Source organism: Eucyclogobius newberryi, unplaced genomic scaffold (genome assembly GCF_026437365.1).
Source record: "Eucyclogobius newberryi isolate DKJ021-1_F unplaced genomic scaffold, fEucNew1.0.hap1 SCAF_24, whole genome shotgun sequence".
In the NCBI taxonomy this organism is placed as follows: Eukaryota; Metazoa; Chordata; class Actinopteri; order Gobiiformes; family Gobiidae; genus Eucyclogobius; species Eucyclogobius newberryi.
Window position 1 is genome coordinate 736,446 of NW_027315879.1, and position 25,137 is coordinate 761,582.

Sequence of the window (25,137 nt, forward strand, 5' to 3'; positions counted from 1 at the left end):
GCATTACGCCAGGACGTTGGATGTCCTCGGTCCCAATGTCGGGTGACTGACGACTTGGTGACCAAGGCATATAATTCTGGTGCGCGGGCTGGTCGCTTAGGCAATTCACTGGCTCACGTGATGCTGGCGCTCTCTTCCTCCCTTCAAGGGGGTGATGCCGCTGATCCTGGTGCTGTTTTGTGACACAGCGCTACAGGCTTTTGCGCTTATGACAAGGGAACTTGACAGAGTTATGTCTTACCTTGTTCAAGCCCGTCGGCAGATTTGGCTTGCTCAGTCTCCCCTCACTGAGGCTGGACCCTCCGCAGAGTTGTTTGGCTCCGCTGCCGTGGAAGCATTGGAACGGACTGCTCTCGCCCCAACAGACCAGGCAGCAACTTTCTGGTCTCAACAGAGCTGGGCCCTCCCCTCGGTCCATGAGACACCAGACGGCTGGCCCTAGTTTTCGGCCATCTTCACGGAGTTGGTTTGGTGGGGTGCGCTACCCCCCAGAGGGTCCTGACAGGGGATTTTGCGGCACCCCACAATCTCTCCAATCTCTCCTTGATGATGGCCGGTCCCCGTCGACCCTGAAAGTATATGTTGCTGCCATATCTTGTCATCATGGTTTGGTCAACAATCGTACTGTGGGGAGTCATAACTTGGTTTCACTTTTTTTACGGGGAGCTCGTAGGTTGCGGCCCTCCGTCGTTCCACGTGCCCCAATATGGGACTTGTCAGTGGTTTTAGATTCCCTCTGCCAACCTCCATTTGGAACCCTTGGCACAGGCGGACATTAAATGGCTGTCTGGGAAGACTGCATTCTTGTTGGCCATGATCTCTGCGAAGAGAGTCAGTGAGTTACATGCCCTTTCGGTCAGTTCCACATGTCTCAGATGGAGCCCGGATGACTCTTGTGTCACCTTATGGCCGAATCCGACGTTTCTGCCCAAGGTGTTGTCCCGCGCTCATTGCAACTGGCCTTTGAGTTTGGCTCGGTATGAGCCTCCAGCTCGAGAAGGCAGGGACAGGCTCCTGTCATTGTGCCCAGTGAGGGCATTGCAGGCCTAGATTGCGGCAAGACCAGCTGTTCGTATGCTACGGTGGTGCTAAGAAAGGCTGTCCACTATCCAGACAGCGTCTTTCGCATTGTGTTGTTGATGTGATTCGCCGTGCTTACGGTGTGGCAGGACTCCCCCCACCCCCTGGCGTGAGGGCTCATTCCACCAGAGGCGTCTCCACTTCCTGGGCCGCCATGAAGGGTGTTCCATTGGGAACTATGTGCGAGGCTGCATCTTGGACTGGGCCGGGTACATAAAATAAAATCAACAAAGCTGACAGTCCACGGTCACATTGGAAAACGGCACAAGCTAACGAAGCTAACGAGGCTAACATGACTAGCAAGCCTGAGGCGGAGAAACACGGCCCCTCCTCTCTGGATGAATGGTGTCCTGCCGGCCCAGATAAAGATTCTCACGTCTTTGCATCGGAAGGGGGCGAGAATATAACTAATCATCTGTTATTAATCAATGCCGCGTGATATGGAGTCTTTTAGAGCAGAGGTGATAGATCCGACTCCCTCATACGGACAGGTGAACGTGAGATAGACAGTGGAGCTGGAGCCACTCAGGAGGAGAACCAGTTCTTTGAGGCAGATGAAGAACCGTCCATATAGAATAAAGACCATTTCTCCAGGGAGTTGAGGAGCATCTGAATCCACAGGTCATCGATGTGCCTGTCCCATTCCGAAGCAGAAGCAGAGGATAGTGCTCAAGCTGCCATACTTCCCCCAGCATAGTTACTCCTAGGGCAGCGTAGCTGGGAAACTGTAGGTTTTTATTCCTGTTCCTAACTGGCCTGACCCTAAGCGATTTCAAAGAGGAACGTTTTAAGCCTGGTCTTAAATGAAGAGACTGTGTCGGCCTCTTTAACATGGACAGGAGTTGATTCCATAACACAGGAGCTTTGTAGCTAAACGCTGTACCTTCTACTGTGCTTTTAAAGACTCTTGGGACCACCAGAATGCCAGCATTTTGAGAGCGAAGAGCTTTGTTTGGATGATATGGTTCTATAGCATCTTTGAGGTAGGATGGGGCCATGTCATTTATGGCTTTGTAAGTCAGGAGTAGAATTTTGAATTTGATTCTAAACTTGACAGGAGTCAGTGAAGAGACTCGAGCACCTAGTTCCTAGTTCCTGTTAGTTATCTTGCTGCTGCATTTTGAACCAATTGAAAGTTTTTTAAAGAGCTTTTAGGACACGCTGCGAGCGGGGGCCTCTGACACCTACATCACATTCTAACCTCTGCAGTAGAATGTTGTGGTCGATGGTGTGAAACGCTGCGCTGAGGTCCAACAGCAATTTTGGCGGCAGGAAAAAAAGCCATCACAAGAAAATGGATGTTAAAAATCCCCCGACAATCAAGAACTGGACTGACATAACAGACATTAGACGGACAGATGGACACATTTGATAAACTTTAGGCGAGAAGGGACACGTGTCATAAATTTATTCATGTATTATCATAGTGTGCCATTATTATTTTCTATTATTTGTTTTTGCTATCTGGAAATGTTTTTGTGTTTCTTTTTCTATTTTGTATATTATTAAATTGAAAAAATTCAAGTTTTGATAAATCAGATTATACTGATTTATCTTTATACTGAGTAAACACACTTCCATTATTTGTTTTACTCTTGACCAGAGTAAATATGGCATCTTTATCTTTATCTTTGTGTTCAAAACTCTCCCGACTCTGACAATATACTGCATGTCCTCCCCTGTCTCTCATCCCCCATTTCACTCAGTCCATTACTGTATAATAAAGCCTACGGGCAACAAAATCTTAAAAAGAAAACAAAAAAACGTTGATCTATATGGCCACACCCCTCTTGCCCCTGTATAAAGAATAGTAATGTCTGTTCTAACCAAATTTGATTAATTTTTAATGTGTTAAGTTGTTTAAATGGGTTTCTTGTACGTATATATGATCTGTTGTTTTTCCTTTTCATCATTGTTAGTATCCTTGACTGCTTAATTGGGCTCAATATGCCATTAATGTTAAAAGATCCTATTCTTACTTTTTCAGATGCAATTTATCATATATATGCACTTAATCATTATCAAGATTATTGAAAATCAACTCTCTGGTGAAGCCCAACAACATAACAAGAATCTAACCTAATATAAAAATTACTAAACTGCAGGTCAAAAAGAGGATTGAAAAAGGGATCAGAAAATGGAGGGAAAACCATTTTCTAAAGTAAAGAGAAAGCCCTTTGGTACGGTTAGTAGAACATTTTCACAAGTATTCACAAACAATGAGAAACACATCAGCCTAGATTGGGCAGAGACATCGTAAAATGTGCTTAAAACCTGCAAGACACTCAACTCTTGTAAAGATAATCCTTTTTGCTGTGTAGAATGGCAGGGCCAAGGGGACTAACAGAAGAGTAAATCTATTGTGTGTGCTGTTCCAGAGCCACAAGCTCCCTACACAAGCTGGGCCCTCTGGGAGACGAGGACGAGGACGTATCCAAAGAGAGACAGAGGATCGTTCACGGCCTGGGACATGGAGACATCCTGGAGCTGCGCGAGCTCACCAAGGTCACTACACTTCACTCATGAGACAGTCGGAGAGCTGTGATTTAGTTCTGGTTTGGTCCTGGCTTAGTCCTTTTCTGTTGCTAACTATATTTTATTAAGTGTTTGCCTTGCTTCTAATTCAAATTATTCAGATAAGTGCCGCCCGGTGGTTGATTAAAGCAGCAGCACACATGCCACACTTTTTGTGCCGCAGAGTATGATCGTCCCAATTTCACTCTAAGTTGTCCTGTCTAATCAAATAAAATGAATCAAATACATGTTTATAATTGAATCTAGACAAAAATTAATGATTGTATGTAAAAATACCATTATTATATTGAATATTTTTTTTTTTTTATATATATAGGTGTTTAAGGCTAAGCAGAAGCCAGCCGTTGACCGCCTCTGCGTCGGCATCCCTCCGGGAGAAGTAAGAACCATCTCTTCTCTAGCTTTCATCAGCCTACATGTGAAGATTCAGTTTGGAAATGAGTGTTGTTTATACAAAAACAACAACGAAATTCCAAATACTTTATAGATGTTATGAACTAGTCTGAATGCGTTCTGATTGGTTGATTTTCCTCTGTTGCTGGGCAGTGCTTTGGTCTTTTGGGAGTGAACGGTGCGGGGAAAACCACCACCTTCAAAATGCTGACCGGAGATACTCTTGTGACCAGTGGTGAGGCCTTCCTCAATGGCAAGAGGTGAGCCACGGCTTAGAACCTCGCTAACACCAGCACCACCATCATCGTCTATGATTAGTCAAATAGTCCTCTTTTTTTCTTATTCAGGAACCAGGGATGTCACAATATCAAATGTTACAATTATTTATGATTATTGACCAGTGACCATGAACATTTTGGATTCTCTTTAATTTATGGAGAGCCATCCCTCAATTATGATTATCAAATCAAACTTTACACTGAGGTTGATTTGTTAAGTTGTGACAAGAATAATCAAAATCCCATCAGGAACTTAACCAGGTCCAGAGCATCTTACGAGTTCAGGGCATGTTACCATAGACATCCATTACCTGGACAACTGAGGGAAAGAGATTTGCTTCGTAGTACTTCCAAACCAGGGTTAAACTCACATTTCCCCCACCAAAACTGTAGATTTAGCCATTATTTAGTTCTTATTGGATCCTTGTTAAAGCAGAACTAAGTGACTTTGGCGATAGCGCTCCCCCTGCTGATCTCTTGTGAAAAAGCATTGTTATCCTGCATTGTTATGTATGCATATTCCCACACACCCACATCCCACCCAACCGCCTCATGTGACCCCCTGGCCCAGACAACCACACAACCCACACACAGTCACGTGTGCAAGCGGTCATGCACACATGTACACACACATACAAACGCACTCACACTCTCAAATATATAAGGCTAAGTACAGATAAACCAGTTGAGGAAGCACCATCAGAGTCATCTGAAGCCACTGGACACCGACCACCAATGCAACTGAGGACTGCTCAGAGGAAACCCTGGAGCTCCTAAAATGGATACAATTATCAAAATAAGTAAAAACAGAAGACTTCCAGTTATGACGTTGGCGTAAAGACACGCACTTGCGCCGCGGCTGCCAAATTTGCCTTAAAAATCCCTGTTTCGGGACTTCTGGGATGATGCCTGGCAGAATGGATCCTGGACTACCTCACAGACCGATCCCAGTTTGTGAGAGCTGTTTGTCTGACACTCGGACCTGCAGTGTGGGTGCGCCCCAGGGCACTGTCCTCGCACCCTTTCTCTTCACCCTCTACACTGCAGACCTCAGACACGACACGGACAGCTGTGTCCTGCAGAAGTTCTCTGACGACTCTGCCATCATCGGACTCATCACGGACGACGATGATGCGGAGTACAGAGGACTGGCGCAGGACTTTGGACTGGTGTCAGTGGAACCACCTCCTCATCAACGCGGGAAAGACCAAGGAGATAGTGGTGGACTTCCGCAGACGCCACTCTGCTGCCCCCTCACCAGTGAACATCCAGGGACGGGATATTGAGAGAGTGGACTCATACAAGTACCTGGGTGTTCATCTGAACCACAAACTGGACAGGACTCATAACACAGACGCACTGTACAGGAAGAGCCAGAGTCGGCTCTACCTCCTGAGAAGACTCAGGTCTTTTGGAGTGACAGGGCCACTCCTGAAGACCTTCTACGACTCTGTGGTGGCATCAGCCCTCCTGTATGGTGTGGCCTGCTGGAGCAGCAGCATCACAGAGAGGGAGAGGAAGAAGCTGGACAAAGTCATCAAGAAGTCCAGCTGCGTCCTGGGCTGTGCTCTGGACTCGGTGCAGGAGGTGGGGGACAGAAGGGTCCGGACTAGATTCACATCTATGCTGGACCATGAGTGTCACCCCCTGCAGGACACTCTGGAGAGCAGCTTCAGTGAGAGACTGATCCACCCTCGCTGTGTGAAGGAGACGTTTCGCAGGTCTTTCCTCCCTGCTGCTGTCAGACTTTATAACAAACACTGCTAGCCCTGAACACGTGCAATACTGACTTAACCATGTGCAATACCGTCATATTCATGTGCATATAACTGATGTAAATAGAGTGTTTATTTTACCATTATTAGTATTATTTTGTCTTACGCTAGCTGTTTTTATTTTTTTATCTTTATTTTTCCCCTTCATTCCTTATTAAGAAATGAGAGGTTCTGTCTATTGGAGTTTTTGTTTATAAGAGTTCTTCTATTAAGAGTGTTTTTACAAGAGTTTTGTTTATAAGAGTTCTTCTATTAAGAGTGTTTTTTAAACTTCCTATAAGTTATCTGTCTTTTTCCTCTGTATCTACCTGCGTTGCAACAATGAAATTTCCCCATGTGTGGACAATAAAGGGATATTTCATCTTATGCCGGTTTAGTGCGGACGGGTTTGTCTGCCTGCGGTTTTACCTGTGAAATAATCCAGCTTTATTATGAGTTCATCTGAGAAGAACTGATCATTATTTTGTGAACATGTCTTAAGAAAAACAAGAAGAAAACGCCCCAGAGAATCAGGCTATCAATGCTATATCCAAACTAGCTTGCTCCCCACCGACGCTAGCCTCTGCGCTAGCCCCTGCTCTAGCCCCTGCCCACCCAGACTTGGGCTCGGGCTTCTTTAATGGCAACTCAAATGGTCAAGAAATTTAAAGCTTTTGATCCAGTTAAATCCTTCCTGAGAGAGAAGGACATGGAATATGCTCGGCTTTATCCTGTGAGCAGACTGGGGTACGAGGTCGACTTCACAACTATTGCGCCCCCCCACCTCTGGCCAAAGGAGAACTGCAGTGCCCCTCCTCTGAAAACGAACATCATAGTGCATATGCACAACTGGCGAAAGAACTGAAGAAAATTATGATAAATCAATATTATTAATAAACTTGCCACCAATGCATGGGCAACATCTGGATTGGCTTTGGACACAGATGAAGAAAGAAGATTACAACGACTACTGGAAGAAAAAGAACGAGAAGTGGCGGCTGATCTACGCAGGAAACAAGAAGAAAAAAAACTTGGACAAAAGGAGGAAGCAGTCCTAGGAACTGGGCTAATAGAAGCTAAAAGTAAGAAGCAAGTACAGCAAAACTCCACATTCAAAGAGGAGTGGAACAACAGAAGAAAACGGGTTCAGACTCATTTGTGTCAACACCAAATTAATATGTGGCGGGAGCATTCACAGGAATGGTGGATGAGCATGGATACGACAACGCTTTCTTGAGTGGAGAACTTCACCCGCTCCCCGTCCACAAGGGTACCAAGGAAGAAGAGGAGGAATTTTCTAACTCTGAAGAGGCTCCTCCTCTCATTGCACCTCTCCAAATGACTGCAAGTAACCAAGGAGTGTACCAACCATTCGCATTGAAAGATCTAGAAGGGCTGATGTTAAAACTGCCCGAACTGACACAAGGTGCGCCGGCCTTCCTCAGAGCACTGACCACGAATACAGCGGGACAAACACTTTGCTGGGAAGATGTGTCTGCAATTCTTATAAGAGCAACAGATGAGAATACGGCGGCCAGGATCCGTTCTGAAGTATCCAAACAGATTCATGCTCCAGTTAGAGCATCCACATCATTTGCCACCCTAAAGGCTCAGTTAACTCGGGTACTTAAAGGAATGTATCCCACCTGCCTTCCTGATACACTGTTGGCTCTGGAAATGAAAAATGATGAAGACTACTTTAGATATAAGCAAAGAGCTAAAGCACAGTTCCATGATGCAACTGGAGAGCCCATACAACCTGGTACTGGCACTCTCATGTTTTTTTCTACTCTGGTAAAAGGACTACCAAAATGTGTCCAGGATCATTTGGCTGATGATGTTGGTCTTTACTCAAAGACAGAAAAAGAGTTTGATGCCAACTGCCAACATCACGTTGCTAAGTATCTGAAGGAAAAAAAGGGACGGAATGAGGATATGGAAAAAATGAAAATGGCAAAGATCAAATTACAACTCAAAAAGCTCCAAGAAGAGGTGAATGATAAAAAGAAGGAAAATAAGTCTGACAAGGTAATGACTGTGGCAACAGAAGATAATCCAGTGTCAGACAGAACCCAACAGCTTGCTATGGCGATTAAAATGGTCATGGGACAAGTACAACCCACTATGACACAACCACAGGCCGTCCCATCCGCCACAGAACCAAAGAACAACACACCTGCTTCAGTAATCATCTACAATCAAGAACGTGAACGTAACACATTCTCTCGTGGAAGAGGACGTGGGGCAGAAGCTGAAAGAGGACAAAACAGGTTCAGCGTGACTCCTGATCAGTGCTTAAACTGCTTTGGAACTGGACATTGGGCTCAAAGCTGCCCCATAGGGCAAACACAAAGAGGTCAACACCAAATGGCCCCAAACCAATTTCAAAGACCTTAAATGATGAATATGAGCCAACCCATGTCAAGCCAGAATCATCCACCACCACCCTTGCCCCTTGTGGTCTTCCTGGTTATACCACATCTTTGGGCCTTGGGCTGGCACTGTTTCTGTTCTTCACCAATATTATTGTTATTGCCTGTGTATTGATTATGGTGGGGTGCACTGTGGCAAAGGCGGTTAGCGCTCTTGCCTCCCAAGAAGGAGATCATGGGTTTGATTCCCGGACCAGACCAACATCACATGATCTCATCTCTCTGGGTGGAGTCTGCATGTTCTCCCCGTGTTACCGTGGGTTCTCTCCGGGTTCTCCGGATTCCTCCCACCGTCCAAAGACATGCATGTGTTAGGCAAATTGGCAACTCTAAATTGGCCCAATTGACAGGTGTTGAAAATTAGCATATTCTTCTATATACACTTAAAACATTGCATCTGGTTTGTCCAATGCTATATCCTTAAATAAATAAATAAAAAATAAAATTGGATGCTGTGCTGTCTTAGATCACTTATAGAACGCTTGATTGCTTGATTCTTACTAAAGAACCTGCATATCTTTTGACCCTGATTACACACGCTATTACTCTGCCAAACACGAATCTAACTCTGATAGTGACAAGACTCCTATACTTTTTCCAGAATCTGATTACTACATCCCACCATGTGTTTACACTAACTGAAGATGCTCCTTGTCTCACACTGATTTTTACTAAATTATTTCTTTTAAGGATTTGCTTGATTATATTGATTTTTAAATATTTAATATGTTTTTGGGGGGTTTACGTTCTGTTATTTTGTGAGGTTGCGTCTGGCGCCTCTTTAGTGTGATCACATGTGATCAAAAGGGGAATTGTAGATAATGATCAATTATTGTCATGTCCGTGTCCTATTTATCATGCGCCACGACGATCTTACTGCATATGGGTCACAATGAACTTTCTGTGTATTTTCTGATTATCTGTGGACTAGTCTAAACAATCTTAAAGCGGACGTCAGGCCATTTTATCAGACCCAAGCAACAGCTATATAAAACACAGCTAAATCTTGTGGTGAGTCGGATCTCAGCTGCAAGACGAACAACATGCTACTGTTCTACCCGTTTTCATCAAATAAAGACCTTGAGAACGATCCTCGCCTCCCGCAGTCTGTATAGACTAAACTTCGACAGACTCTTCGGCCTTATCCTGCAACACTGAGGAGCAACGTGAATGGGAAAATAAAAAGATTCACTGCAGCAGAAGAGGTGTTGGCATTTACCAATTCAGTGCATGATTTGGTCTGACATTCTCTCCCCTTTATTTTTCTTTATTCCAATGAATGGACCTGGACTGTACTAGAGACATGTGAATATTTTCCCAATGTGGACCAGTGTGTGCGAGCTGAAAATGTTATATCAACTGTACCAGTGGGCCTCCACCCCATGATTTCTTTTTGGATCAGTTCAATCTGTTCAACCAGCCTGAGAATCCTTTTATAATAATTAATAATAATTAATTTATTTCTGGACAATTTGCCTGTTATGTCAGAAGAACAAAATAATTTAAAGCTGCGCGACCGCCGACCGCCTTTTGATTGCGATTGCCCCGATACTGCATTATCTTAGACTTTATTCTTTAAACCCCCTCCTCGCTGTACCCCCGTCACCTAGCAACAGAGACCTGCCGCTAATGTTGATTCTACCGCTAATGCTAAGACCACGGCACGAAAGGAAATGTTCCATCAAAATAAAAGAGGAAGTGAAGGCATTCATTGCGCCCCTGCTGGCCAATTGTGAAAATACACTATCTGTAATAAACTTTTTTTCATGGCGTCTTGAGGAGAATATAATCCATGAGTGTCAAACAAATCAGACAATGTTGAGTTTTTCACACAATGGGTAGGGGGCGCTATAGAGTAAATTTATTACATATTATTAATTATTTCCACTCAGACCATAAAAAAGCATTAGTGAGTGAAATATGAGCTCCGTAGATCAATTCCATTAGGCGTGACTTGTCCTCGAAAAAACAGGAAATTAAGCCTTTTTTAAGGGCGTGTTACGCAGAGACCGTAAAGAATATCAACATTTTTTTGAATATTTATCAAATTTCAATGTCTTTAGATGCAAAAAGTGTTGTTTTGAGCTCGATCGGACAAAAAACCTAGGACAAGTAAGATTTTGGGAAAAAAAAGTCGTGCCTAGGCCAAAGATTAAGAGTTTCATCTTTTTTCTTTTTTGAACTAGTCGGCACTGTTGCGAGCTTGCGTTCTTGCAAGCTCCATTTTATTCGTGTTCGGGCCGAGCCGATTGCGTCTATGTCCCCATGTGTGACATTCATCAATATTCAGGGGGTCAAAAATACCCGAGTTGTGACAAAATGACCATGCAAGAAGAATAAGAAGAATTAAAGCCGCGGTAGCGGCGATGATGGCTCTCGCCTCCCGCGCGACCGCCTTCCCGCCTGTCCAGAGGCAGGAAAATAAAGAGGAGGAACTACAAAAATGGAGTGAGACTACAAAATGACCCGGGCTACAGAGTGGAAACGCGTCAAAAATCCTACAATCTCCCTCTCTCTCCCTCCCCTTCTCTCTCCCCCTCTCCCTCTCGAGTTGTGGCAGAAAGAATAAAGTCTAAAAAATGAAGTCAAAAGAATTAAGTCAAAAGAATTAAGTCTAAAGAATAAAGCCTAAAGAATAAAGTCTACAGAATAATAATTCTAATGCGGCACGAGAGGAAATGTCCCATCAAAATAAAAGTGGAAGAGGAAGTGAAGGCATTCATTGCGCCTCTGCTGGCCAATTGTGAAAATACACAATATCTGTAATGCACTTTTTTCATGGCGTCTCGAGAATATAAACCATGAGTTTCAAACAAATCAGACAATGTTGAGTTTTTCACACAATGGGTAGGGGGCGCTATAGAGTCAATTTGTTAGATAGGTATTTATTTCCAATTAGATCATAAAAACACATTCATGAATGAAATATGAGCTTCGTAGATCAATTCCATTAGGCGTGACTTGTCCTTGAAAAAACAGAAAATTAAGCCTTTTTTGAGGGCGTGTTACGCAGAGACCGTAAAGAATATCAACATTCTTTTGGATATTTATTAAATTTCAATGTCTTTAGATGCAAAAGGTGGTGTTTTGAGTTCGATCGGACAAAAAACCTAGGACAAGTACGATTTTGGAGAAAAAAAAGTCAAGCGTGGCGGAGCCACTTTGATGCTGCCAGGTACGTTTTACTCGTCAAAGGTAGCTCTATCACTGTCCCAAGTTCCCGCGCGACCGCCTTCCGAGTCTATGTGCCCATGTGTGACATTCATCAATGTTAGGGGGTCAAAAATGGCCGAGTTGTGGCAAAATTTTACCATGCAAAACTATAATGTTGTTGTTGTTGTTTTTTTATGGCGGTTGGCATCCAAGTGTTGCATTACCGCCAGACTTTATTCCTCAGATAAGGACAAGAATAAGAAACCATGGCAAGAACAAAGACTCGTTCCATTCCATGGAATGGCTCGAGCCAATAAGAATAATAAGAAACGTGGCAAGAACAAAGACTCGTTCCATTCCATGGAATGGCTCGAGCCAATAAGAATAATAAGAAACATGGCAAGAACAAAGACTCGCCTGCCTAGTAAGGTGTTCATTGGGTACATGTGCTATAGCGTCAGGCCATATGTTCCGCCGCCCCTGCGTTGCTTTAAGTGCCAGCGCTTTGGACATTAATGGGCGGGAGTTCAATCTGCGGAACGTTCTGGCGATCCAGTCACAGGGTTTGTGTCAGGCTGTGGTTGCTTACTTATGTAGCACAGGGCTGGGTAAACGTTTATAGAGGTGGGGGGTGTTGGAGACTGAGCCGAGGATGAGGAGCAAGAGGATGTTCTAACGCGCTTGGACTTCGTGGGCCTAGAAACGCCAAAGTGATGGAAGAAGGACTTCTAACCGAACGTCAAAGAGGGCGAGGAAGGTGAAGAAGAGTCTCCCTGGAATAAAGCCGGTTGGTCTCTGACACAACAACTATTCTAGTCACAAAAACACATCATGACCTCATGGGCTTTGTACGCCAAAGCAATGGGAGGAGTACTTTTACGGACTACGACAGAGTCTGAGGACTACGAAACGTCTGAGGAATAAAGTCTGGCGGTAATGATGTGTTTTTGTGACTAGAATAGTTGTTGTGTCAGAGACCAACCGGCTTTATTCCAGGGAGACTCTTCTTCACCTTCCTCGCCCTCTTTGACGTTCGGTTAGAAGTCCTTCTTCCATCACTTTGGCGTTTCTAGGCCCACGAAGTCCAAGCGCGTTAGAACATCCTCTTGCTCCTCATCCTCGGCTCAGTCTCCAACACCCCCCACCTCTATAAACGTTTACCCAGCCCTGTGCTACATAAGTAAGCTACCACAGCCTGACACAAACCCTGTGACTGGATCGCCAGAACGTTCCGCAGATTGAACTCCCGCCCATTATTCCGAAACCACAAGGCCAACCCGGCCCTTTCCCTATCATAAGCCTCACAGCAAATCAGCACATGCTCGACAGTCTCTGGCACCTGACAGTGACCACACAGACCGGTCGGATGTTTGCCTATCCTACTCAGTGACCAATTGAGTCCAGTATGGCCAATCCTCATGCGGGCGAAGGCCCTTTCCTCCCACGCGTTCCTGCCCATAGACCCGCAAGGACCCACACTACCCTGTATGTGATAGAGATGCCGTCCAGTAACACAGTGGCTCCAAAATTCCTGCCAAAGGCCGACCACATGACTCTTGATAACGGGCTTGATTTCAGACTTGCCCAACTCAACCGCCACATCAATTGATGGCCGCCGAAGGGAACGTTTAGCCAGTGCATCAGCCATTTCGTTACCATCCACCCCCACATGCGCAGGGACCCAAATGAAGGAAACCCTCACATCCTTCCTGGACAGGGAGAGCATCAGACAGAAGATGCCATTCAACACATCCTGTCTGCAATCCGATTTCCCAGATTTAATGCTTTGCAATGCAGAAAGGCTGTCAGAGGCCACCACAATGCCGCAACACTGCAAAGCAGATTCCGCCCATTCCAACGCCAACCGTATCGCTATAAGTTCCGACGTGAAAACAGAAAGGCGATCTGTCAACCTCTTCTTGACCGCTAGCCCCAGGTCAGGCACAAAATAAGCGGCGCCAGTACGCCCACTCTCAGGATCCCTAGACCCGTCGGTATAAATAAACACATCACCTGAGTGCTTATCGATGATCGCTTGAACGGCAAACTGCGGTGCCCTCCCAGCGACTCCTCTAAGCTTGCCATGCAAGCTAACATCAACAGGAGCCGGGACAAACTTCCACGGAGCTATAGCAGACAAAGCCACCGACGGGCTCACACGCAGATCACCAACCCCCGCAAGCCGCGCCTTCGCATTTCCTACCTGGCTGAAAACCATACCGCCAGCCTCACTCTGCCCCCCATCAACCCTGAGAAAGTCCCTCACCGGGTGAGAGCTCGTATGACCTTGCACATTCACCCAGTAAGCCAACAGAAGTTCTAGCCTCCGGAGCCGTAACGGCAATTCCCCCAACTCAACCTGCAGCGCCGAGACAGGGGAGGTCCTAAAAGCCCTACAGCAGATGCGCAAGGCCTGGGCTTGCTCCACATCAAGCTTCTTTAAGTTAGTCTCAGCCGCAGACATGTAGGCTATACAGCCATAATCAATAGCCGCCCTCATGACGGCCCGATAAATACCCAGGAGCGACCTTCTGCTGGCCCCCCAGTCCTGGCCGGATAGACAACGAAGCAAGTTATTCACCCTTTTGCATTTACCACTGACCTCATCAATGTGCCGACGCCAACTAAGCCTCTCGTCAAAGGTGACCCCCAAGAACCTCACCTCCCTGACCTGTTCGAGCACCTGCCCATGCAGTCGAAGGGAGACGTCCCTATGCCCATTGAAGAAACAGATCACTTGAGACTTCCGTACGGACAGTTTAAACCCCCACTTCAGGGTCCACTGCTCCACCTGCTGTATTGCCCTTTGCAGTTTCGCCTCGTAAAACCGGAGATTCCTCCCTCTCACCCATAGAGCGCCATCGTCAGCATAAAGGCTCCTCCCAACAGACCCATCCACGTCGTCAAAGATGTCCTTAATCATAACATTGAACAAGATAGGGCTACACACACTCCCCTGCGGGATCCCATTCTCCACCCCATAGACCCCAGAGTAAGCAGCGCCCACTCTGGTTTGGATACGCCGGCCAGACAGAAAGCTCCGGACCCAGTTAAACAGTTTACCCTTCACACCACACTTCCGCAGCTTAATGAGGAGCCCATCCTTCCAAACCATATCGTACGCCTTCTTCACATCAAAGAGCACCGCAATAACCTTTTCTTTCTGAGCCCTGGCCAGCTGGATATCAGATTCCAAACACAACACGGAATCCATGGTGTTCCTGCCCCTACGGAAACCACTCTGGTGCGCAGGAAGCAAACCCCGACTCTCCAAGAAGTAATCCAACCGCTCGGTAACCATGCGCTCCATCGTTTTCCCGAGCTGCGACGTCAAGGCAATCGGCCTATAACTTGAAGGGTCAGACGCTGGCCTACCCGGCTTCAGAACCGGCATCACCGTAGACTGTTTCCACGCAACCTGAATCCCAAACACGGTTGAAAAGACCCAGGACTAGCCCAAGCGTGTCATCAGTCAAATGAGAGAGCATATCATAGCACACCTCATCTCTACCCGGGGCTGTCTGTTTCGCCTTAGAAAGTGCTCTCCTTAGCTCAAACAAACTAAACGGAAGGTCAAGGTCATCTTGAGTCGAAGGCTGGTGCCCAATCAGCTCAGAATTCTGGGCCAAAGTACTCTCCCTGTAGTGCCTTTCCGCAGGTGAGAGATTGTCAGAGCTGTGCACCGACACAAAGGTGCTGGCCAACAGTTCAGCTTTGTCAACGTCGCTGACTGCTTCAACACCATTCAGTATTAGGACCGGGGTCCCATGACGGCGCTCAACCCCATGCATCCGCTTAATTATCCCCCAAACATCCCCGAGACGCGTTTCTCTCCCAATTTTGGAACAATACCGCCTCCAATAGGCACTCTTGGCCGTTCTCACAGTTTTCCGCACAACAGCGCGGGCCCTCTTGTAGTCAATGAGGGCACCCTCAGTGTGGGCAACCCTTAGCCGGCGAAACGCCGCATTTCTCGCCCTAACAGCATGACCACATGCTTCAGTCCACCACGGCACCCGCTTCCTATGTCCACTACCACCACTCTTAGGAATCGTGCCTACCGCTGACTGCGTGATGAGCGAGACAATTGCACTATTGAGATCATCCACCTGAGTCAATCCTCCTTCCTGCAGAACCCTAGAACCATCATCAGCTTTCCTCAGGAAAGCCCCCCAGTTCGCCCTTGCCAACTGCCACCTCTGGATCCTCGTCCCCCTGACCACACAGCTCCCAAAGCCAATCACGGTGCGGACTAGATAGTGATCGCTACCAAAAGAAAGATTACCAAGAACCTCCCAACTACAAACACCAGCTAACTCCTTGGACACAAGTGTAAGATCTATTGCACTTTCCGCACCGGTCCCCATATCATAGCGGGTCCCACCCCCATCATTCAGACAAACCAACTCCCTTTGATTGATAAAACCCTCTACCACCTGCCCATGCCTATCGGTACCACTACCGCCCCACAAAGCGCTATGCTCATTAAAATCCCCACACCACACGGCCTTTCCCCGAACATCCTTACCGATACTATGCAAGGACTCTAACGTTAACTCACCACACGGATTATAAAGGTTAACCACAGTAACAGCTTCACCACCCAGCCAGACCCTCACCGCCAGGGCCTCCGGCGCTTTACTCACACTGACAACAACGTAATTTAGGTCATCTCGGACAAACACAGCCACACCTCCGCCTCTACCCTGCTCCCTATCATTCCTAACACACACATACCCTTGTATCCCAAAACCCCACCTAGGTCGTAACCAAGTCTCCTGCACGCACATAACGTGAGGCTTGTTCAACAAGGTAGAGACAAAATGCTTAAATTCCTGGCCATTAGCACGAAGACTACGCGCATTCCATTGCAAGACAACCACCGCCATTATGAGCCCCCGGAACCTGACGGCGCATCGGGAGCCCCCCCACTCCCACTGCCAGAATGGGGCAGGGCGCCCTCCCGCAGCGCATCCTCTATCTCCGTCCACTCGGGGCCCCCAGCTCCAAAGTACTTCCCTGCAGCCTTAGCGATGATCTTAGTCTTTTCGGATCTCTTCTTGGTTTGCCCAGTACAGTTAATCACTTCCACTATAAAGAGGAAGAAATCTTTCCTCTTCACAACCAGTACATCCTCCGCACCCACAGGGCCTCTGCCCGTGGAAGGCACACTCACAGGCATCCCAGTGAGGACCTCCCCCTGGCCGCGGGCAACGCTGCCCCCTCCCCTGTCGCCTAGGACACCAGCAGCACTGGCAGCCCCCACTGCATCCACCGTCACCTGACTACCAGACACCTTCTTGACCGCATCCGCGTAGGATATGCCTTGAGAGGCCCTAACCTTTTGCACCTCAGCAGCCCTCTTGCTGAACACGCATCCCCCGTAGGCAGAGCTATGCTCTCCCCCACAGTTACAGCACTTGAGTTTTGCTCCGTCGTCACACTTCCCATACTCGTGGTCTCCTGCACATTTGCCACACTTCTGCTTCCCTCTACAGACCGCTGCAATATGCCCAAAGCGCTGGCACTTGAAGCAACGCAGGGGCGGCAGAACATATGGGCGTACGCCATAGCGCATGTACCCAACGCACACCACACGAGGCAGGATCCCACCTTCAAATCTAATCATTATCGACAGGCTGTCACACCTTACCCCATCCCGGGTCATCTTCAACCGCCTAGCATCCACCACCTTAGCTCCAGTCAAATTCTCCTTTATGTCATCCACAGATGTCGTCGTAGGGACGCCTACTATAACTCCCCTAACCGTGCCTCTTACAGCATCAGACACAAGAATGTCCTTCCCCCCCAGAGACTTAGCTTCAATCGCCTTCCTTTGCTGAGCCACGTCCTTGCACACAACCAGCAGCGAGCCATCCCTAAGGACACTCGCATGCTTGACCACTCCCACAGCTACAGTCAGGCTCCTTGTCAACGCCATCGGATCCCACCCCTTAAAGGACGCATTATCCTGCGCGAGCTTTATGAACACCTTACACTCTGAACTCACATCCCCGACATCTGCAACCCCCTCGCCCTGCTCCTCACTGAGAGAGCCCTCCATAGAAGAGCAAGAAGACGCCCTACGCTGCACAGGATCAGTGGCTCCGGTTGGTCTCTGAAACAACAACAACTATTCTAGTCACAAAGACATATCATGACCTCATGGGCTTTGTAACACCAAAGCAATGGAAGGAGTACTTTTACGGACTACGACAGAGTCTGAGGACTACGACAAAGTCTGAGGAATAAAGTCTGGCGGTAATGCAACACTTGGATGCCAACCGCCATAAAACAACAACAACAACAACAACAATAAGAAACATGGCAAGAACAAAGACTCGTCGCATTCCATTCCATGGAATGGCTCGAGCTAATAATTAGTTTGGACGCTGAAAAGGCTTTTGATTCTGTTAGTTGGCCATATTTATTTAAAATGCTGAACACATTTTAAATTGACGGTTTAATTATATAAAAAATATTGGGGCTCTTTACGATGGTCCAACATCTGACTCTGGAAAGGGGGGTCGGACAGGGCTGTGACTGGTCCCCCCTCCTATTTGCTTTGTATTTGGAACCATTGGCCCAATTTAATAGGCAGTCAAAAACAATTCATGGTGTTATAATTGATGGGACGGAACATAAAGTTGTCTGCTGCAGATGATGTTCTATTATATTTGAACAAACCAGAAATGTCTGTACCCAATGTGATGAATTTTCTCCAAGAAATTGGTCCAATGTCTGGATACAAATTAAATAAAAAAACTGAAGTTCTCTCTTACTGGCAACTCTGACAATTAGAAAGATTTACCCATTTAACAAAATCTTAGTTTTTTCGGTGTGGTATTCCATAGAGATCTATCAACAATTCTGGAGAAAAATTCTACCCCTTTTTTTATTACTTTAAAAAAGATCTTGAAAAATGGAACCCCTACTTAAGTCTAAGTCAAAGGATTGAAACCATAAAAATGAATGTTTTGCCCAGATTTCTGTTCCAGACTCTTCCGATTTCCATCTCCAGCCAACTGTTTGATGAGGGGAATAAAACAATCTCAAGATTTATATGGCAAGGGAAAAAAACCCTGTATCCAATTTAAAACTTTAAAATTATCAAAAGACAAAGGAGGCGGGGTTTACCTTGTCTGAAAAATGACTTTGTTTCAGCTCAGCAGAGCCTTGCTGTACTGGTGTGACCCAGAATATGAAGCTCAATGGAAAAATATTCAGGGGTTCCTGTACAGGCCTTATTGGCAGATGACAGACGGTCGAGTCATTTGGGGCAGATGGAGAACCCTTGGGTGAAATCTGCTCTTACAACATGGAAGGAGCTGATCAAAACATACAAACTAAACAAAGATTTTAAAATCTTATTATAAAAATCTCGCACCTAACATCACAGACTCGAGATTTAAAGTCTGGACAACAAAAGGTATAAGATATTCCTTTATTGTCCCATATGGGGAAATTTCATTGGTGCAACGCAGGTAGATACAGAGGAAAAGAACAGATCACTTATAGGATGTCTGAAAAACACTTTCAGTAGAAGATCTCCTATAAATAAATAAAAACTCCCATAGACAAATAAATAAATAAATACCATTGCATGTGATCCCGACAGTAATTGCACATGAATATGTGTCACGACAGCACATAGATTGCACATGAATTTCACAGTAATTGCACATATGACAGAATTGCACATCAGTATTAGGTTAGGTCAGTATTGCGAGTGTTCAGTACTAACAGTTTTTGTTATAAAGTCTGACAGCAGCAGGAAGGAAAGACCTACGAAACCTTTACCTTCACTTTTACCAGATTATAAAGGAGAATCCTCTGAAGAGCTTTGATGAGTTGAAAGAATCCTTTGGCTTCAAGAAACAGGAATTTTATGGGTATTTACAAATAAGGAGTTATTATAACCAAGACATTAAAAAGAATGATGACCATCATAGCCTTTTGACGGAAATATTTATTAAAGCTTATAAATCTGAACTTTTAAGGGGAGTAATATCTAAATTGTATAAATGTATTAATGGGAAAGAGAGGATCACTTTGTTCTGGATGATGAAGAGTAGGAAAGTATATTTACATCTCACTGGAGAACCACATGTTTGGAGGGGATTCTGTTGGAAAAGTGTGTCTGGTTTCTTCATAAGCCCATGTCAAAGTGCCCATTACTCACGCAGTCATGCAGACTGTTGCAGAGGATGTGGCAGCAGGAGGCAAACCACTATCATGTGTTTTGGGATTGTCCTGTTGTTCACAAGTATTGGATTGCTATTAACAAAGTCTTACAGGAAATTTATGACATACCATCCCACTGGATTTCAGGACTCTGTATTTGGGCCTCAGGACTCTGTATTTGGGCCTCAGGACTCTGTATTTGGGCCTCAGGACTCTGTATTTGGGCCTCAGGACTCCTGCCATGGACACAACCAGCAGTTCTCTCTGGAGCCTCCTCCTGGCAGCAGCGAAAAAGGCTCTTACACAGAAAAGGATGACATGACACAAAATGCACCGACGATCACCGACTAACATTATACTGGACATTCGCAATATGGAAATATGTTTGGGTTCAAATGTGTTTTAGTAGGATGCCTTTTGATCTATGTCTGTCTTTCTCTGGTCTTGTTTGTTTTTTCGCATTTGTATAATATACAAAAATATATTTTTGTTCAATGTTCATAAAGTTTAAAAATAAAAAAAAATCGTAATAAAATAATAATAATATGGTTGATTTTATTCTTTTTGATTCTACTGGAAAAATATGTATTTTTTCTTTGTTTTATATTTGAAAATTTACTGTAATTTCCCCTCCATTTTCTTCCTGGCTTGCTGCAATTCCTTTTCAGTTGTTTGACTTCCTTGTTTCTCCAGGGGTGCTGAAGTCTACTGTTCAAATGCTTGACAATAAAAGGAGGCTATGTTCCTTTCCTTTCAGCATCCTGAGGGAGATCGAGGAGGTGCACCGGAACATGGGCTACTGTCCACAGTTTGACGCTGCCAATGAACTTCTAACCGGACGAGAACATTTGGAGCTGTACGCTGTTCTCAGGGGAGTCCCTGAGGAGCAGGTCTGCGATGTGAGTGCCCCACACCGACTTTAACTCCTCCCCGGTGCTCTTGCTCCTCTAGTCCTTCCGCCGCTCCTCTGACCCTCCTCCTCTGACACGCCGCCTGTCGGGCCATGATAGCCCCATGTTTGCTCCTGTCGGCCCCCTATGGGGCCTTGTTGCGCCCTGTTTTCAGCATAAAGACAAGAACACGTGAGGCAGTTAGCTTTGCTCGCGAGGAGAGAGTGCACGGAGAGATCTCTCAGTCACAGTCAGTCTGCTATAATCTCTGAGGTATCCATGCCTTTCTCCTCAATTTATTGGTGTTAAAAGTTTACATCACATGTTTAACACATTTTTAACACATATGGTTTGGCTCCTGTCACAAGATTAAGCACACTTAAAGGCGTTATCAGGCCCGTAGCCAGGGGGGGTTCGGGGGGTTCGAACGAACCGCCCATTTGGGCCGAAAAGGTCCGTCTATCATGGGCGGAGCCAGGCCCTGGCTTCGGGGCTTGAGCCCCGGATCTTTTAATCTTTTAAAAATGCATCATGATGTCACTAAGTGGCTATAGCGCAACAGGTAGAGCGTTTTACTTACAATAAAGATCAATCTAATTCTAAAACAGCCCTTCATCATTTAGTCCAGTCTGTGGATCTTAGTGTTGTGAGTTCGAGCCCTGTCAGGGGCATGTTTTTCATATTTGTTTTGTCACTGATTGTTTTAAAGAACATCAAGATGTACAATTTCTTGAATAACTAAATGTCACCTCTGCTGTTCTGTTCAACGTTTTTTTGGAGGGAGGAGCTTTCTCAGAAGGCAAAAAGTCTGTCTTTGCCTTTTGAGGGTTACTGTCTGTAACTGCACTAAAACCACATCATATTGGCCAGAATGAACCCCCTCCCTTTCTTTTTGGGCTAAGCCCCGGATGTTTAGAATGTCTGGCTCCGCCTCTGCCGTCTATAGCAGTAACTTTCAATATTTTGTATCATTTTTCACTTGAGGGACCACAGATATTAGAGGTAGTGAGCCTCACCAGCCAGGAGGACCAATCAGAAGCAAGCACAAAACGAAACTAGTTTCGTTTTCGCTAAAACAGGGTTGACATTTGATACTAAAAATACTAAAAAGACACAAAAAGAACCCCCCCATAGAAATCCTGGCTACGGGCCTTGTTATGGACGATTTTTCGGCGATTTGAGACCTCAGGCGGAAGTGCACATGCCACTCCCCCGTGCGGACTGATACAACACACACGTGCGTTTGTTTATTAGCGCGACGGATCGCATCGCATCTCTCTATTTCCGTCTACTTCTGAGTCAGCTCGAACTGTCTCTCTCCGTCTTCATTTTGTCCCGTACACTGAGGGAACTATATTATGATAGATCCATGCGCTTAGACACGCGGAAACGTGCTGCTCTCATGGGACGATCCGCACGTGGCTGCAGGTGAGCGGTAGGTGCGTTTTATGATTGATACGTGGCAGGACTAATTGGCAGTCCACGCCACGAGGAAATAAGACTCAGATTTAGGCCAAAAAAATCGTCCATTCAACCTTTAATGTTAGTTCTCACAAACATCTATTTCTCGGCTTAGACAGCTATATCTCTACTCGGTGACTTGATTTAACGCCCAGGCTGCTGGGCCTGTACTGACCATTTTGCCTGCAATGATTAATACAAAAACACTTATATGAGGCTCTATATTTTCATGGTTATATATCGATACAAATGATTCGACCTATGCTTTATTTAAGTTTCATTTCATCACCTGTCGGCGCCTGTCTGCTCCTGTTGGACACTGTCGGCCGCCCGTCGGCCCCTTTTGGCCCTCTGCCGGCATGTGTCTGATGTTGGTTCCACTCTGGGCAGGTTGCGGAGTGGGGGATCCGGAAGCTTGGTTTGGTGAAGTATGCAGATAAAAAGGCGGGAAGCTACAGTGGAGGGAACCTGAGGAAACTGTCTACAGCCATGTCCCTGATTGGAGCGCCTCCAGTGGTCTTCCTGGTACATTACACTTCAGTTTATACACACAAAAAGTTGTTTGTTAATGTTTCATGTTAAGTGCAGATCCTATTGCAGTCAGATAGATCCTATTGCAGTCAGATACTTGCAACTCATTAAGTGACTAACATGAGTTTGCTCTGAGTTGCCATAGTAGCCAGCCTCCAGGTATAAACTTGGTCAAGAGCAGGCTAACTTTAAAGATGAATTTAGCTTTATCTCCATGAACGGCTGAATACCACTGAAGCGTGTGCACTCTCACACCTCATCTCTGTCTGCATAGAGTTTTTTTAATTATTAAGATTTTCTTATTTTTCAACTTTATGAACGTGATAAAATACAAATAAAACTAGACCAGATAGAGAATGAGAGACACAAATCCATAAAAAATAAAACAAATGAACCCTAACAAAAACTTTGACCACAGTCTGTCAAAATGTGATTTTTTTTTCTTTTTTTCCATTTGTCGAATGTCCAGTATAATTTTAGTCCAGTCCTTGATCGTGGGTGCGTTTTGTGTCATCCATTTTTTTGTGAGGGGATTTTTTGCTGCTGCCAGGAGGAGGCTCCAGAGAGAGCTGCTGGTTGTGTCCATGGCAGGAGTCCTGAGGCCCCAATACAGAGTCCTGAGGCCCAAATACAGAGTCCTGAAATCCAGTGGGATGATGTCATAAATTGTCTGTAAGACTTTGTTGATCTCAGTCCTAAACGGGACAATCCCAAAACACATGATAGTGGTTTGCCTCCTCCTGCCACATCCTCTCCAACAGTCTGCATTTCCTGTGAGTAATGGGCACTTTGACATGGGCTTATGAAGAAACCAGACACACTTTTCCAACAGAATTCCCTCCAAACATGTGGTTCTCCAGTGAGATGTACATATACTTTCCCACTCTTCATCATCCAGAACAAAGTGATCCTCTCTTTCCCATTTACTCTTAATCAGTAGAGCTTCATACTCTGGGTCACAACAGCAACGCTCTGATCTGAGCTGAAATAAAGTAATTATTCAGACAAGGTAAACCCCCGCCTTCTTTTTCTTTTGATCAAACAGCCGGTTGGGGATGGAAATCGGAAGAGTCTGGAACAGATAGAGAAATTTGGGCAAAACATTCATTTTTATAGTTTCAATCCTTTGACTCAGACTTAAGTAGGGGATAAGATTTTTATAGTAGTAAAAAGAGGAGTATATTTTTTCTCCAGAACTGTTGATATGTCTATGGAATACCACACCTAAATATATTAGTGATTCTATTTGCCACTTAAATGTGTATTTCCAAAGGGCAAAGGGGGACCCCAAAAAGAGAGAATTTTGTATGTACATTTAAGCATTATATCTTTCATGGAACAACTTGCGGCTTAAACTGGAGATAAAGCTATATTTTCCACCTGAGATTAGAATTGACTTTTATGGAAACCCCTCTGTTACCATCTTGTTATACAAGATACCACTAAGTAGTGATATAGTTTAGAAATTATTTTAAAAAGTGACATCAGTTGTAGTCGAAGTGATCATTCCGTGTGACTCAATTCTGAGACATTATTACATAAAGATATTAGTCAGATTGAAAAACAGGATTATGACCAAGAAATGTGGGACGCAATCCTCATTCAGAAGGTACAGAGGAGATGAGAAAATTGAGAAAGGAGAGAGGATGAAGGAGGAAAAGAAGAGTCAAAGTGGTCATAAGGACACAGGATACAAGGGGATGATACACTGAAAGAGGAGAAGAGGGGAGAGGATACAAGGTGTAAGAAAAAAAGGACACAGAGAGGACGACAAGGAGGATATCAGAGAAAAGAGAAGACACAAAGGGCGAGGTGAGGGGGGATGAGGACAGAGAAAGAAATATTGAATGAAAAATGTTGCTTTTTAAAGATGGTCTTGACTTTAGATTCCAAGTGGAAGAAAAAATGCCAGAGCACTTGAAGATTTTTTACAGAAGTTGTTTTTGATGTGATGTTTTTATCTGACATGATTTTGATTGGCTGTGCCCTGATTGGCTGCTCCATGCTGCTGCTCCTCCTCACCGTCTCGCTGGACTTCCTGGTTCATATTGGGGACACCGTTCACCTGTTGTTAGGACGAGCCCACCACAGGCATGGACCCCAAAGCCCGCCGCGCTCTCTGGACCTGCATCCACGGACTCATTAAAACAGGCCGCTCCATTGTGCTCACCTCACACAGGTGAGACCAGCCTCCATCAAGACTACAGCATGACTACAGCAAGACTACAACATGACTGCACCGAGACTACAGCAGGGCTACAGCATGACTACAACATGTCTACACCGAGACTACAGCAGGACTACACCGAGACTACAGCATGACTACACAGAGACTACAGCATGACTACACCGAGACTACTGCATGACTACACCGAGACTACAACATGACTACACCGAGACTACAACATGACTACACAGAGACTACAGCAAGACTACAGCAAGACTA

The 25,137-nt window shown here is 45.5% G+C and overlaps 1 protein-coding gene across 1 annotated transcript in view; it reads left to right on the top strand.

Annotated features, from left to right (window-relative positions):
- LOC140372503 (phospholipid-transporting ATPase ABCA1-like) overlaps nt 1–25,137 on the top strand; it is a 168,017-nt gene that overhangs the window by 139,160 nt on the left and 3,720 nt on the right. Inside the window, 6 exon segments of the mRNA XM_072459614.1 lie at nt 3,459–3,585; nt 3,932–3,994; nt 4,162–4,268; nt 20,567–20,708; nt 22,551–22,685; nt 24,767–24,870. Coding sequence (XP_072315715.1) covers nt 3,459–3,585; nt 3,932–3,994; nt 4,162–4,268; nt 20,567–20,708; nt 22,551–22,685; nt 24,767–24,870 — 678 coding nt within the window.